The 16,043-nt window shown below is 39.5% G+C and overlaps 1 protein-coding gene across 2 annotated transcripts in view; it reads left to right on the top strand.

The window, feature by feature from the left end:
* The window catches only part of INPP4B (inositol polyphosphate-4-phosphatase type II B), a 514,133-nt gene that overhangs the window by 409,124 nt on the left and 88,966 nt on the right, over nucleotides 1-16,043 (top strand). For both annotated transcript variants that reach the window (XM_038755090.1, XM_038755091.1), the window contains 2 exons: nucleotides 4,008-4,185; nucleotides 12,336-12,539. In XM_038755090.1, coding sequence (XP_038611018.1) covers nucleotides 4,008-4,185; nucleotides 12,336-12,539 — 382 coding nt within the window. The remainder of the gene's footprint in view (nucleotides 1-4,007; nucleotides 4,186-12,335; nucleotides 12,540-16,043) is intronic.

Here is a 16,043-nt window from a genome sequence, read left to right as displayed (position 1 = left end):
CTGCAGCTAGTTTAAGAGGTAGAGTTGACTAGTTTCTTCCACCTTCGCTTCCTCCTCTGCTTAGTACAGTGCTCAGACCACAGTAAGCACTCAATAAATACGATTGAAAGAATGAAATTCGATTGATTGAATGAATGTTTGCTGTTGCTATTGCTGCCTCTCCTGATTTGGCTACTTTGGGTACACATTTTTTGGAGATTTCCATCCCTGATGGAACATTATTGGCTCTACCCATTCAAGAAACTTCTGGAAAGATGTGGCTGACATAGGAATGTCCAGGTTTCTCTGCAATAGTTCCCAGGCCCCTGATGTGATGCAGATAACTGACTGCAGCTGTGGAGTTATGGCAGTCCCTATGTCTCTGTGTGTCAATAACTCTGAAGTATGAACATCAAAGATGGTTTTCCTATTAGTTAAAACTGATATGTTGACTATTTCAGCCAAAGCCATCACAGTTTTTATTTATCTTCACTTATCCATCAGTAAAAGCGTCAAGATTGTATTAGGTCTTGGGCCTTGGCGTTTAGCTTGTTTAAATTCTCTTTGGAGATCTCAAGGAATAGTTTGAATTTAAGTCTCTCATTCGTTGTTCGTTTTCCTTGTTTTTAAAATTGGCTTTCAATTGAAATGAGAGTATAAATTCCATTTCCATGACAATGCTGATCATATGTATTGAGCGCTTACTGTGTGCAGAGCACTGTACTATGCATTTGGAAAGTACAATTTGGCAACAGATAGAGACAATCCCTACCCAACAACAGGCTCACAGTCTAGAAGGGGGAGACAGACAACAAAACAAGTAGACAGGCATCAATACCATCAGAATAGATAAATAGAATTATAGATATGTACACATCATTAATAAAATAGAGTAATATGTATGTACAAATATACACAAGCGCTGTGGGGAGGGAAGGGGGGTAGGGCAGAGGGAGGGAGGGAGGTGATTGGGAGGGGAGGAGGAGCAGAGGTAAAGAGGGGGGCTCAGTCTGGAAAGGCCTCCTGGAGGAGGTGAGCTCTCAGGAGGGCTTTGAAAGGAGGAAGAGAGCTAGTTTGGCGACTATGTGGAGGGAGGGCATTCCAGGCCAGAGGTAGCAATGGGCCAGGGGTTGATGGCGGGACAGGTGAGAACGAGGCACAGTGAGGAGGTTAGTGGCTGAGGAGCGGCATGTGCGGGCTGGGCTGTAAAAGGGGAGAAGTCTATTCAGCTATGTCTCAACCTTTCAACCTACTTCATCTCTCTGTGCCTGGAATGAGAGGGTTTAACAGAAAGACCTAGAATTTTGAAGTAATAAGCCCTTGAGTTTGATCTAATTGTAACCTTCGTTGTCAAAGATAACTCACAGCCTGCCACCTGTAACACCTTTCAAGGACAATTAGTCACAGTTCTAAGTATACATGTGTTTCTGTGATTAGGCATCATATGGATGAATGTTATTGCATTGGCCATAGAGCTCATAAAGTTTCTCAATCACATGACATCCTCCAACATCGAAAAATCCGGTATTTGCTGTTCTGTTTGATATGCAAAAAAATGCATCGAACATAATTTCCATTTTCTCAATTGCCTCTGATTTATAGTGTAGAGTGGAGGAATACAAATAACTTACCCTGAGAACATTGATTTAATCTAGTTTTGTCTAATACAAAATGTAGGAGTTGGGCTCATTTTAAGGTTTCACTTGTACATTAAAAAAGTTTAGCTATATTTTATCTAGGTAATTTAATTCGTTCCATATCTATTTATTTAGGAAGCCATAGGCCTGAAAATATCACACATTAAGCCTCAGGATACTGTATAACTAAGCTGTATTCATTTACTTTTTATAAATGTTTAAAATTTCTTCTTGACTAGTGGTTCTATTCACTCTATGCACTATTTTGCTATTCTGATGTCAACTTCATATTTGTGAGTGGAAATGAATATTTTAACTCAGTAAAGTGTTCATCTTAGAGAAGCAGCGTGGCTCAGAGGAAAGAGTCCGGCTTTGGAGTCAGAGGTCATGGGTTCGAATCCCGACTCGGCCACTTGTCAGCTGTGTGACTTTGGGCACTTCTCTGGGCCTCAGTTACCTCATCTGGAAAATGGGGTTGAAGACTGTGAGCCCCACGTGGGACAACCTGATCACCTTGTAACCTCCCCAGTGCTTAGAACGGTGTTTTGCGCATAGTAAGCACTTAATAAATGCCATCATCATCATCTTCAATCAGTCATATTTATTGAGTGCTTACCTTGTGCAGAGCACTGTACTGAGCACTTGGGAGAGTAAAGCGTAACAGAGTTGGTAGACCCATTCGCTTCCCACAATGAGCTTAGAGGCTAGAGGGGAAAAACTCATCTTCTTCAAGTGGCGTCAAGTCATTTCCGACCTACAGCAACTCCATGGACACACCCTCTTCAGAAAGTCTCATTTCTGCCATAAAGTCATTCTGGTATCATCATCATCATCATCAATTGTATTTATTGAGCACTTACTGTGTGGAGAGCACTGTACTAAGCACTTGGGAAGTACAAGTTGGCAACATATATGGTATGGGTATCAATACACTTCTTGAGACATTGAGTTCCAGAAGTGACTCAGTATCAGGAGCCAAAGAGATTCTTTTTTCTCATTGCTCTTATTGGAAGCAGAGGAAGAATGCCAGTCAGAAAGGACTTGGTTGACTGTCAGTGAATGTAATGTGAGCGGGAAAAGGGAGCCCCAAACCAGTGTTCTGAATGCCTGGGAAAGAGTAAAGTGAAGTATCGGGATAGCATGAGATGGGAAAGATTAGATAAATCAAGATGAGTAATCTACCATGAAGGAGATTTGCTAGATTCAATAACTAGGGGATTAAGGAAAGGAGTTTGGGTAGGGTGAATGGAGGAATGGGAATCAGGGAAAACTGTAAAGCGATAAGCAGAAGGAGTGGAATTAGGAAGAGTCATGAGAGAAGTTATAGTAAAGGTGTTTATCATGTATCCATTGGGTAAAATGTCTTGTTTACTAAGCACTTAGAATAGTACAACAAAAGCACAAGACTCGTTCCTTGCCATCTTGCTGAAAGACCAGTGAAGAAGAGAACCCTACTATTCTGTTCTGCTCTTCATTTTGTCTCAGCCCAATGTAGGTTCATTGCAATTCCCTCCAGAAGGTCCTCACCAAAAGCCCGGGCAGATCAGAGGAGCACTGGGAACAATTGCAAATAGGATGGGATGTTAAGTATGAGATGTGGGAATGTCATAGCATTGCTAGTTCCCACTCTCTGTTGACTCAGTTTCTCTCTTGGCCTAGTACAATGGGACTTGGTGCCCCTTTCACAGAAACAACTAATCTCGTAATCATTTATTTGAGCAAATCATTGAAGCTGATTTAAAAAAAAATGACTCATCAATTAAACATCAGTGATCCATTTCAAATAACTTTACTGGTTAAGTGATAATCCAATAAAGGCATAAAGGGGAAATTCACAGGAACTTAATGCTCCTTGAGGTTATTAACTGGATAATGTCTTCTAGATTGTGAGCCCGTTGTTGGGTCGGGACCGTCTTTATATGTTGCCAACTTGTACTTCCCAAGTGCTTAGTACAGTGCCGTGCACACAGTAAGTGCTCAATAATATGATTGAATGAATGAATGATAATGAAGAGCTACACACATGCCACTAATAGCATTTTTTTTTTACCCTCTTACAATTATTAAATAGTACCATTTCCCCACCCTCCCTGCTCCAGTACTTTTAATCCAGAGAAACCTGGAAATAATAAGTTTTCAAAAATTACTCTTTAGCCTGCTTAGTTAGGAAGAACCTGATTGGTATTTCAGGAAGGGTTGCAGACTTTACGTTCCGAAAACACAACTTTTTAATCACATTGTGCACCAGGTTTTGAAGTACTTTTGAAACATCTGACTTAATAAGTGGTAACAACGCATAGTGGTAACAATGCTTAGGCCCTGATCCTGCTGTAATTAAGGGGGTAATGCTTCTGATGGGTAACATTTTTTGTGTAACATTTGATTTTACAGCACTGGATACCAGTTTATTTACTATTCACCTGAAAATACAGCCAAGGCAAAAGAAGTTCTCGGCAACATCAATCAACTAGAACCTCTCATATCAACCCATGCAGACCTACTACTTAATTCTGCAAGCCAGCATTCTCCAGACAGCTTGAAGAATTCTTTAAAGATGCTTTCAGAAAAAGTAAGATTCAAATCTTTGCTATAGTGGAAGAAACAGAGTAACCAAATCCCCGTTGTCTTTCATAGCAACAAGAAATGCTAAATATTCTTAAAAACCAAGTTTGTAAATATTGTCACTGGATAAGAATGCTCTGGTTTTACACACTTTCCAAATATTAAGTTCTTTTTTTCTTATAGGACAAAAACCTGGAAACTAGGATTGGTCTTCTTTGGATTTTTTTGGCCTTTGAAAAGAGGAATTTGAATTTTTCTGTACTTTTCTGAGGTGATTACATATATATATATAAACTAAAAGAGCTTATCAGTTCTGATTCATGTACCTTCAGTGACTTTAGGAAAATCTTCTAGCAGCTCTGCCTCAATTTTCTATGAATAGTGGTAACAACAACAATAATACTAATACCTTGTATTTGTGAAGCATTTACTACATTGCAGTCATATCGGACACAATCCTTGTCCCATATGGGGTTCCCTGTCTATGAGTATTTAATCCCCATTTTACAAATGAGGAAACAAAAGCACAAATAATTTGTGAATTGCCTAAATTCATACAGGTGAGTAGCAGATTAGAAACCCAGGTCTCCTGACTCAGTCCATCAATCATATTGATTGTGTACTCACTGTGTGCAGAGCACTCTACTAAGTGCTTGGGAGAGTACAATATAATTGAGTGGGAAGATATGTTCTCCTGCCCACAATGAACTTACAGTCTAGACAGAGAGACAGGCATTAATATAAACAAATACATTTACAGATATGTGTACAAGTGCTGTGGGGCTGAGGGAGAGGCAAAGAAAGGATGCAACTCCAAGTGCAAGAGTGACACAGAATGAAGTAGGAGAAGGTAAAATGAGGGTTTAGTTGGGGAAGGTCCCTTGAAGGAGATGTGCTTTGAATAAGGCTTGGAAGGTGGGGAGAGTAATCATGTTGCCCTGTGAAGAGGGAGGGGGTTCCAGGACAGATGTGGGAAGTTGGAGGTAAGATAGAGAAGATCAAGTACAGTGAGTTGGTTGGCATTAGAGGAGCAATGTGTTTTGGGCTGGGTTGTACTTGGAAATCTGGTAGGTAAAATAGAAGGCAGTAAGGTGATTTACTGCTTTAAAGCCAATGATATGGAGTTTCTGTTTGATGCAGAGTTGGGTGGGCAACCACTGGCGGCAGTTAAGAAGTGGGGAAACATGGACTGAATGTTTTTGTAGAAAAATGACCCAGGCAGCAGAGTGTAGTATGGACCGGAGTGGGGAGACATAGGAGGCAGGGAGGCAGATGCAGTAATCAAAGCAGGATAGGGTAAGTGCTTGGATTAACTTGGTAGCAGTTTGGAGTGGAAAGAGTGGATTTTAGCAGCATCGTTAAGGTTGAACCGACTTCTAGTCCTGTGCTTTTTTCACTAGGCCACACTGCTTCTCTTTAAAGAAAAATAATACTTTTGCTTACCTACCCGGTAGGGTTGCTTCACAAACTAATTATTTTGATGTTCAAGAACACTTTTTCGAGAAGGCTCCATGTAAATGCTGCAGTATCATTTCTCCAGTGCAGGCTTAAGAGTGTGCTCTGCCTTGATCAGGCGGTCTACTCTGCTGCTCATAAAACACAATCAGGTTGCCCTGACGATTCATCCCTGAGGTTACTGTGTAGTGAACCAATTGGATTGACCCAGATAAGACCATCAGAGAAAGAGAAGTGATTAGAAACAAGAGTGATGCTTTATTAGCCAAGTGATCAAAAACAACTCTGATCAAATTCTTCAAAACTCAAGGGCCTCTACAGCATCTGGGTTATTTTGGGTTGCTTACAAAGCACTATCTTTACTGCCATTGTTAATAGTAGTCATGATATATGTGTGTGTATATATAGATACACACACACACACACACACATATAAATATATATCTAAGAATCTGTATGTGCAGAAACCCTCTTTCCTGATCTCTTAGGTTTCCAGGTTCCAAGAAATGTGTCTTTGTGGAGGTGGATAGGAGAGGAAAATAGAAATGGAAAGTGTTTGAAAAGAGAAATAAAAGGAAATTAGATGGCAAGTTGAAGTAATTAGGGCTTTTGTTGGCCTCTTCTGAAATTCTTAACTTTGTGAAATGTTAGGATGTACTTAAAGTGAAAATTACAGTAAATAGCCCGTTGCCACAGGCATTGCAGAACGGTATTTATCTTCTTCCTATGCAACGGACAGGGATTTGTCATTTCATACATCATTTATAAATTACTGCAGTGATTCTTTTAAAGGTTTATTTTCTTTCCATGTCTAAATCAGTGATGCTCAAACTCTTTTTCCCCCAAGCCATTCTATGAATTAGGTAAGCAATTTGTCTATCCACCAATCTGTCAGCACTTGAAACTAGGAAGAGATTTTGAGAGTTAGGTGTGCAAGTCATGCAGTTTTAGCAAGAATTATTCATGCCAGGAATTTCAAGAATTTACAAAGTTAACTGAGATTTGCATATTACAAGATTTTTTTTTTTTTAGTTGAATTCAGAATTCAAAAGAGTGGTATATCCCGGGAATTGTATTTCACCTGAAAACATTTTCTTAGTGTAATTTTAGCATTTTAATATAATCTCTGGATATAGCAATTCATTGGAGATTAACAAAAACGAAGGAAAACATATTTTTTTCAAGTTGCAAAGGTCTTGCAGCTTGTCGGTAGAGATGAGGAAATTTTTGCCCCACTGAAATGCCTATTTGTTTTTCTCCCGTAAGAATAAATTAAAATGATTTACAGGTAAGTAATTGAGTATGTAAAACTGTTAGTCCAACTCATTAGTAAAACATATCACACAAACATAGGATGCATTTACTGTGAAAGAAACTATCAAAGTTTGTAAAGTCTCTTGACAGCACTATCCTCTCAGGCAGAAGATTTTTTTTCTAATACCTGAGTATTTTTTTATTTCTACAGAGTCCAGTGTCACCATTAATATTGATCAATTAATCATATTTATTAAACACGAACTGTATGCCAAGCACTGTATTAAGCGCTTGAGAAACTACAATATATCAGAGTTGGTAGACACATTCCCTGACCACAGTGAGCTTACAGTCTAAGGGGTGGACATTATTATATATCTAAAGTCACTTCTGGAATGACAGAACTAATATTCCTGGACTTCCTGGTCCTTAGAGAAGGGAAGATTTCATTTTCTGGATTGAGATCTATTATCTTTGATATTTTAAAATCTACAGATACTCTGTTAATATTTTAGTGTAATAAGGTGTTTCTTGAATGTATTCATTATTAAAAAGTCATACCTCTATTAGAAATGAATAGTTTCCTAGTCTAAAAAAAAGGGAATCATTTTGTGAGTCTCCTTTTTGCTAAAAATTGGAATTAACAGTGATTTGGGGTGTGACTGATCCAGCAATGCTAACACCATACCAAACCTACAGCAGAAATAAAAATGTGATACTGACCATTAAGTAAAACATCATCCAAGAATTAAAATTGTCCTATGCAAAAAAAAAGAAAGAGGGAGTGGGGAATTGGGTGGCAGGTCAGCAAGAAGCTGAAGTTGGAAAAAGGAAAGAGGCAGCCAAAGCCAGGATGTCTTAGGCAGTTGATTAGTTGATTAATTCAGGCAGTTCTAGGACTTATCAGTTAACCAATCAGTGGCATTTATTGATCTTTTACCATGTACAGAGCACTATGCTAAGAATTTGAAGCACTTCTGAAAAACTCCATCTTAAATTGCAGCATATGAAACAATTTTCTCATAGGAACAGTATTATAACCTGGGACCTGGTTCCTGAACTCAGGTTTGGATACCTTCTTTTTACCAAAATGGCCACAATTATGTACAATACAGCCATGATGTGTGCTTCAAAAACATGGATGGGTCATGAGCAGCTATCATGTGGGACATTTCTTTTTCCCATAGACTTACTACAGTTCATTCAATCATATTTTTTGAGCACTTACGTGTGCAGAACACTGTACTAAGCACTTGGAAGTATGATTTGGCAACAAATAGAGACATTCCCTGCCCACAATGGGCTCACAGTTGGTTAGTTTAGGTTCAAGGGACCAGCCCCATTATGATGGCTGGGCCCTATAATAAATACAAATTACACTGCTGTTTCCTCCCCACTTCCTTGCTCCTTTCATACTTTCCCCTGCATTATTCCTAGGGGATTTTCTGCCCCAACCACCCTTATCTCATCTTTCTCCTTATTCTACCTCAGGCTTTTAGTATTTTAAAAAAATACGTACTATTTTACTATTGCACTTATTATGTGTCAAGCACTGTCCTAAGTCCTCGGACCTTGTCTTGTCTTATGCTGCTGAGTTATCTCTGACCTGTAGCAACATCATGGATACATAGTCGATAATCTTGTTCTGCTGATTGATACTGGATATGATTCATAGGTTGCCCCAGTGATACCGCTCTAGAAGCTGATGAGTCTTCAATCAATTAATCAATCAATTATATGTATTCTTCTTTAATAAGGTCCAAGTTTAATAGTGCTGTATGAGGTTGGACACCACAACAGCGTTATATACTTTCAACTTGGTTTGAAATTAGTGCCACCTTTTATTTTTTCCTTTGCCACATTTATATATAGTGTCCAACTCACCTACATATTTGGACATCAGATTTCATTCACATCAGAGGTAATCTGTCATGGTTTATTGCAAATAAGAATATCTAAGCCTTTTATAATGGAGACCTCTATATCCCCAGTGACATTTATAAGAATCTCCCTGTAATACTGACAGTTAGGCGACAGATCACTAACAGAACAAATGTCTGTCATGCATAAATATGCTCATTTAATACACATTATAGAAGCCATATATTCAAGGAAGGCACTAAATTGGTCAGGTATATGAATTATGCAAGACTGTAAGGTCACTGTATTGTACTCTCCCAAGTACTTAGTACAATGCTCTGTACACAGTAAGTGCTTAATAAATACCATTGATGATGATGATGATTATGGTTTGCCCTACTCTTTAAACTTCTGGAATTCTTTCATATTAGTTAACAGATGTGTTTGGTGTGTTCCTTCAGTCAGTGATTCAGACCAAAATATCCATTATTAAAGTAATCAGAAATGATAAACACCTAAAAAAATAATGAAGAAGGATTGGGGCTGTTTGGACCAATTTTTTTTCCAGAGGTTACTGGCCATTTGCAAATTAACTGTTTATGTTTTAGCATTTTCCTAGTTTCTTCCCTGGTATTAGTAGTGATCAGATCATTCTGAAAGCATCTTCATCCCATCCTTTTAAAGATGAGCCCAGTATTTACCTTTCCCAATCCTTAGAGACTCATCCACTAAGTGTACTGTTCTGCAGAGCCACCTACCCATTCAATACATCTCCTAAGACGTTTATCAGGTCTTGCTGATTAAAATACTCCAAATTTTTGACTGTATGTTTTAAATACCTTTTTAGCTGTTTCTTCTAGGTTTCCTTCTATTTCTTCTTCTAAATCAAATGGGATTAGATCTGGTTAGCTACTCAGTTTTTATCTTTGTTGAAAAGAAAAGTGGGAGAAAAATCACGAAGAGTCTCATCATTTCCTCAGCTGTCAGCTTTCCCTTCCTGGGGAGCAGCATTCCTCGGTGTTCTCTTCTTTTGCCTGATAAAATTGTTGAACTTATGTCCTGACCTATTAATTCTGAAACAAGTTGCATCTCCTTTCTAACTTTCATTGCATCTTATATAATGGTGTTATCTCTTTGTATTCCTTTTTAGTGAAGGGGTGACTCATGTGTAGATGTTGGGTTAGCTGTGGACAGGGAATATGTCTTTCACATTGTGTTGTACTCTCCCAAGTGCTTAATATGGTGCCCTGCACACAGTAAGTGCTCAATAAATACAATTGATTGATTTACATCTCATAAAAGCATCCTTCTCATTCCTTAATTCTGTCTGCAGACCCTGGAAACTGTTAGCTAACAGGGAAGTTGTTAGCATTAAGCAGTGGACTACTTTTTTGTGACATTTATTAAGTGCTTACTATGTGCCAGGCACTGTCCTGAGTGCTGGAGTAGCTACAAGGTAATCAGGTTGAACACAGTCCAAGTCTCACAGCCTTAATCTCCATTTTTCATATGCGATAACTAAGGCACAGAGAAGTTAGTGGCTTGCACAAGGTCACACAGCAGACAAGTGACAGAGCCAGGATTAGAACCCAGGTCCTTCTGATTCCCAGGCCATGCTCTCTACCTACTAGGCCACGCGGCTTCTCATTATGGAGCATTGGTTTTTCGAGCCATGGCCAACCATAGCAACAGTCTAGGCCCTAGAGGGGAGGAAGTGATAGCACCAGTGATAAATTCTTCAAGAATGCTTGAACATATTGCACTCTCGCGAAGTCAACCCCGTACGCACCTCCTCCATTCATTCTCCATAGTGGGAGCATCATGGCTAGAGACATGGAAAGGGACCTTGAAGAAAGCGTGTTGTTTGGCCTATAAAAGCAGACTATGTTTAAGGAATCCATCAACGGTGAAGTCTTTTCCTGAAACAAAATGTAGGAAACTTCAGTTCAGCATCTTACCATAACTATTCTACATGGAAGATGATGTAAGGATGCATACTGCTGCACATCAGCACAGCTGCACGAGGTTGTTTTAGCTACTTGAAAAGCAACCTAGAAATCCAGTGCTCTTTTGGGATTTTTCTCAATCTTCAAACTGCCCTTGCTTTTAGGATTCAGTGTGCAGCTCTCTCAAATTCACATATCCCTTTATCCTCTTCTGGTAAAATGTCATGGATGATCTGACTTAGTTTTCCCCTTTTAGTACTAAATTGCTTCGCTGAACTTTGCAGAAGTGCTTCCTCTTTCTGTACCTAACACTTTTCGGATTTTTCTTTTACCTTCAGCTCAGTACACTGCCCCTTGGATACTGTGTATTTCAAAAGTAGCCAAGAGAATTGGCAGGAAGGATGATGATGTGGGCAGCAGTAACTGTGCTTAAGGAGACCTAGTATGTGTTGGATGGGAGGGAGAGACTGGAAGACCTGAGCCAGTGACACAGGACCTTCTGTGTAACTAAAAGACATGAATGAGGGAATAACAGTGCTTCACTGTATGTTAATTGTTCTTTTGAGTATTCGAGACAGTCACCATATTGAGGTTGAGACACAGTAACCTCTAGAAGAAGCAGGCCCCAACATGGAGGTGGTAGAATATTGAATATTTCTAGTGAGAACATTGAGCTGTGTAGTTGAGGTGGCCTTTCATCAAGGGGTGGCTCAAAGATTCCTATGAATTCAATAGGCTGGCAGGAGATTATCATTTTCTCCATTTTAGGGTTAGAAGAATGGATACAGTAAGAAGAGAGGTCAGAATTCAAGAAGCCCAGTCCAGTGTTTCAGCCTCTTTACTTCATTCTTGGCTCTATGAATTGCCAAGGCTACGTGCACCTTAAGCATGATATAATGCAGAAATTCAATTACGGTGTCCTGCACTGTTTTACAGGGTGATGCCATTAAGCATTTCATTAGGAAATAGTAAAGTTCCTTTCGGTAAAGTAACCGTCATTTCTCTTGTAGTTTCAGGGTATTTACCACTAGCTACTATAAAACCCTCCATGCCATGTTTCATAGTGTCGGTGGCAGCCCTGAACATTACTGAAGCAAACAGGTAGGGAATAGCTTTAGAGAGCCGTAATGAAGAACAAATTGAAATCTATATTGGAAAACATGAACTGCCATCCTTGTTTAGCATTACTGTGATCCTTCTGATTTTTTTAAAACATCTTTTTAATCTGCTAAAAGCATTAACTCTGAATTGACTAATGACAAATTTTCTTAACATTTGTTTCTAATTACTTAAAAAGAGCAGCAGTTGATACTGGGAAAGAGGTTATGCCCCTGAAACCTGCCTCTGAAGATGGGATATGGAAGCAGAGAACGGATGCTGAGACAGATGGTCTTTATAATGTCTGTAGTACTTCTGCGTTCTCTTTCAGAACAGAGTTGCTCCAGTGTTTGGCAGCTTTCCCAAGCTGTGCTATTCACCATTGATTGGTATAAATTGTTTTCTGTCTTCCTCATATACTTCCCCCTGCCATATGCGGTACTTAAGTAGCAACGAATCCGTGATTGACCTTTTCACACCTACATGCAGAGGTGCATATCAGCGTCTGAAACGCTGGTCTCAATTCTTGTTGATTATCTTTTAGACAGAGCTATTTGTGCACGCCTTCAAGGATCAGTTGGTCAGAAATGCCCTGTTAGCACTCTACACAGCCCGGCCAGGTTGTGTTCTCAAAAAGCCAACTGCACCTGGGAGCAGTGTGGAGGAGACCAGCCCCCCAGGCCACCTACCTCCGATCCAACGACAGGACTCAATTCCACACCACTCGGAATATGATGAAGAGGAGTGGGTAAGTGTCCGCCCCCCATTCCTGCCCTCCAATGTATGCCTTGAAAAGGAAGATGCAGTAGTAAACTTAAAAGCCCAGTTGTGGCCAAGGAACCAGTAAGTGCATTTTAGAGTATTGAATAGTGTTTGGGTTTGCTACTTTTTTCTCACCTTGAATAATTGGAGGTAATGAATTTATGTGAAAGCAGATGTGTTTCCTGCAGTTCTGGGCACAAAATGATCTTCAAAATTGTTTACTAAAATGTAACCCAATTCTGTATGAACAGTCAGTCTGCATTTATCACTCTGGTTGCCCCAAGCATGTTGGGAAACTCATAGAAAAAGAACATCTATTCTTTCAAGCGAATAGCTCCACAGAGTTATCTGGACTTTGTCCCCAGAATGAATTAGTAATAACAATAACAACCGTGGTATTGGTTAAACACTTATTGTGTGCCAAGCTCTTTCTAAGCTTTGGGGTAGATACAAGTCAAACCCAATTCCTGTTCCACATGGGGCTCACAGTTTAAGTAGGGGAGAGGATTGGTATTGAATGCCCATTTTACAGATGAGGAAATAGAGGCCTAGAGAAGTTAAGTGATTTACCCAGTGTCACACAGCAGGCACATTGTGGAGTGGGATTAGAACCCAGGTCCTCTGAGTTCCAGGCCTGTCCTTTTTGTATTAGGCCTTACTGCTCCCCAAATGTTACTTAAAATAACAGGCCAAAATGAGCATTCTCTGAGGGCTTGGCATAAAATTTCTGGATCCCAAGAATTTGTGACAGTCCCATATTTTTTTTTACAGAATCTGAACCATTTTGGCAAGTACTTTGGGGGTTACTGTTCACAATAACTGGAATTTTATGAATTAGGCACGTCTGCTTTGGCTTCCCTTTCACTCTCCTTCCAGACTTCATGGTTTCCTTCTTTCTCAATAAATCAAGGAGCTTACAATCTAGAGGGGGAGACAGAGTTACAGATATGTGCATAAGTGCTGTGGAGCTGTGTGACGGGTGAATATCAAGTGTTTAAAGCATTCAAGTCCAAGTTTATAGGAGGTGCAGAAAGGAGAGGGAGTAAGGGAAATGAGGGCTTAATCGGGAAAGGCCTTTTGGAGGTGTGGATTGAGAAAAGCTTGAAGGAGAGGAGAGTAGTGGTCTGTTGTACATGAAGGGGAGGGGAGATCCAGGCCAGAGGCAGAATATGGGCAAGGGGTCACTCAAGGTACGGTTGAGTATGTTGCCATTGGAGAAGCAAATTATGCCGGCTGGTTTATGGTAAAAAAGTAAGTGAAATAAGGTAGAAGGGAGCAAGCTGAGTGCTTTAAAGCCCATGGTAGGCAGTTTCTATTTGTTGCAGAGGTGGATGAGTGACCACTGGAGGTTCTTGAGGAGTGGAAAGAGGTGGACTGACCTCTTCTTGTAGCGGCTGAATTTAGGCACCTCTCAAGTGATTAAAATGCAGAACTTGGGTTTCTTTGAAGGTTACAGGGAGAAGGGACTGATAAATGGGTCCCCAACTGGCACAAAGAGAGATATTTATTTTTCTATTTAAGCTGTGATTATGAAAACAGGTCTTGAAGATTCTCTTTGAACCCAAATTCCAGAGTTGACTTTGGGAGGTCAGGGAGTGGTAGTAGAAAGGTACAAGAAAAAAGTAAAGGTTTTCTACTATCGTCATAGATTGGTTTTTTTGGTAATAATTTCAATTGGAAACCTAATTGCATACAAAATTGTGAAGTTCATTCTTAATTCTTGGGAAACTTTAGTTTCTATTCTCTTTGTAACATTCCACAGTCCAGACATTAATCGGACGTAATACTCTATTGTCGTGGTAAAGGGATAGAAGAGATTGTCTCTCCATGGTGTCATTTCAAGATGGTCAAGAATTGCTAGGATACGGCACTAGAGTACTATTAATCTATTTCTGCATCGGTCACCAAATCTGTGTGGTATTTTGGCTCTCATTTGACTTTTCTGTGTCCTATACTGATAGTTCTGCTTTTGGTCCAGTGGAAAGAGCACTGCTTAGGGAATCAAGAGACCTGGATTCTAATCCTTGTTCTGCTTAGAGCTGGCTAACATGGGTGAAGATCACATAATTCACTCCTCTAATGCCAACCTACTCACCATACATCAATCTCATCTCTCTCACCATTGACCTCTTGCCCGTGTTGTCCCTGATATGTTGCCATGACAGACCACCAGTTGCCATGACAGACCACCAGTTTCCCCACCTTCAAACTTGACTAAAACCTCCCCTACCTCACTCATTGCGCTTCAAACCCCAGTGGGAACATGAGCAGCAGGAATGAGAGTGTGAGTGGTATAGGTTCTCAGTCTTGAAGTCACAGGACCAAGGCTCATCCATTATTCTTGTCGGGATACTCCATCATCGTCCAGTATTGATGAAAAAGGAAACTTAACAATCTAGGATTGCTGGGATGTGAATTGCTCAGTGTTGGTAAATCACTTAGAGTCTCCCAAATGAAAGGCAGAATATCAAAGACTTAGACAATCTTTTTACAAATCATTAGAGTGTGCTGTTATTACTCAATTAGTTTTAGGGTTTTTTTTGTCCCTTCTCAGTTATAATGGAAAATTAATTACTTGTGCATCTGGATAATAATTATCTTGTCAATATGGTAAAAATGGAATCTAAAGAGAAAATCTTACAGAAAAGATTTAGTCTTTCCAGAATTTCAGTTATTAAATGATTGAGGTTTTTAAAGTTCATCTTTCTGAGAAGTTAGGAAACAATTAAACCCCAAAGGAATATGTTTTAATGACAATCTGTTCCAAGTAATAGACTTTTATTTTATTCCCCAGCACTGAGTTGGTGAAAATGACATATTGCTTTTCCTTCTCTACATCAAATACAACAGATGCCTCCAGCAGCTGGGTTTCTAAGATTAGTTTGTCCGAAATCTGAAATCATGTCAGCCCCCAAAATTATTAAGTTGACCCAGTTTTTTACCATTTTACGGCACTGCCTTATCCTTTACAGTGCTGCTTGTTTATTTTAGGAGTTGCTGCATTGATGAATTCAAGGCCAAGATATTTCAAGGCGCATTAGAAGAATGTAGAAACAGAACCAGTGCTCTCTTTGGTTAATGAGTCCTGGCATTTTGTCCCAGTTGTTTATTGGTTGAGAAGTGCTATTCTCTATAATATAGAAAAGTTAGCTTAGACATTGTATAAAGAAAGTGCAGGGTTTTTATCAAGTTTGTTACATTTTAAAGAAATGAATGTATTCCAGAAAACATTTCACATATACTTCACAATCCTGCCCCCTCCTAATCAACTGTGAGTACTATTTATTTTTTCTATGTATGATTTAAGAAACTTTGCTTTTAGGATTGAGGGGGGACTTCATTAGGATACATTTCTACTCAGTCAACTTGAACAGTTCATTTGGGACTGCACCTTTCTATAATGATGCCCAGTACAGATATTAATGCTTAAAGGTGATAGCAGTATCGATATGGTTACTTACATTGCCAAATACTATTGCATGAATGAATA

Source organism: Tachyglossus aculeatus, chromosome 12 (genome assembly GCF_015852505.1).
Source record: "Tachyglossus aculeatus isolate mTacAcu1 chromosome 12, mTacAcu1.pri, whole genome shotgun sequence".
NCBI classification, from domain to species: Eukaryota; Metazoa; Chordata; class Mammalia; order Monotremata; family Tachyglossidae; genus Tachyglossus; species Tachyglossus aculeatus.
This window is presented reverse-complemented; position numbering and strand designations above follow the sequence as displayed.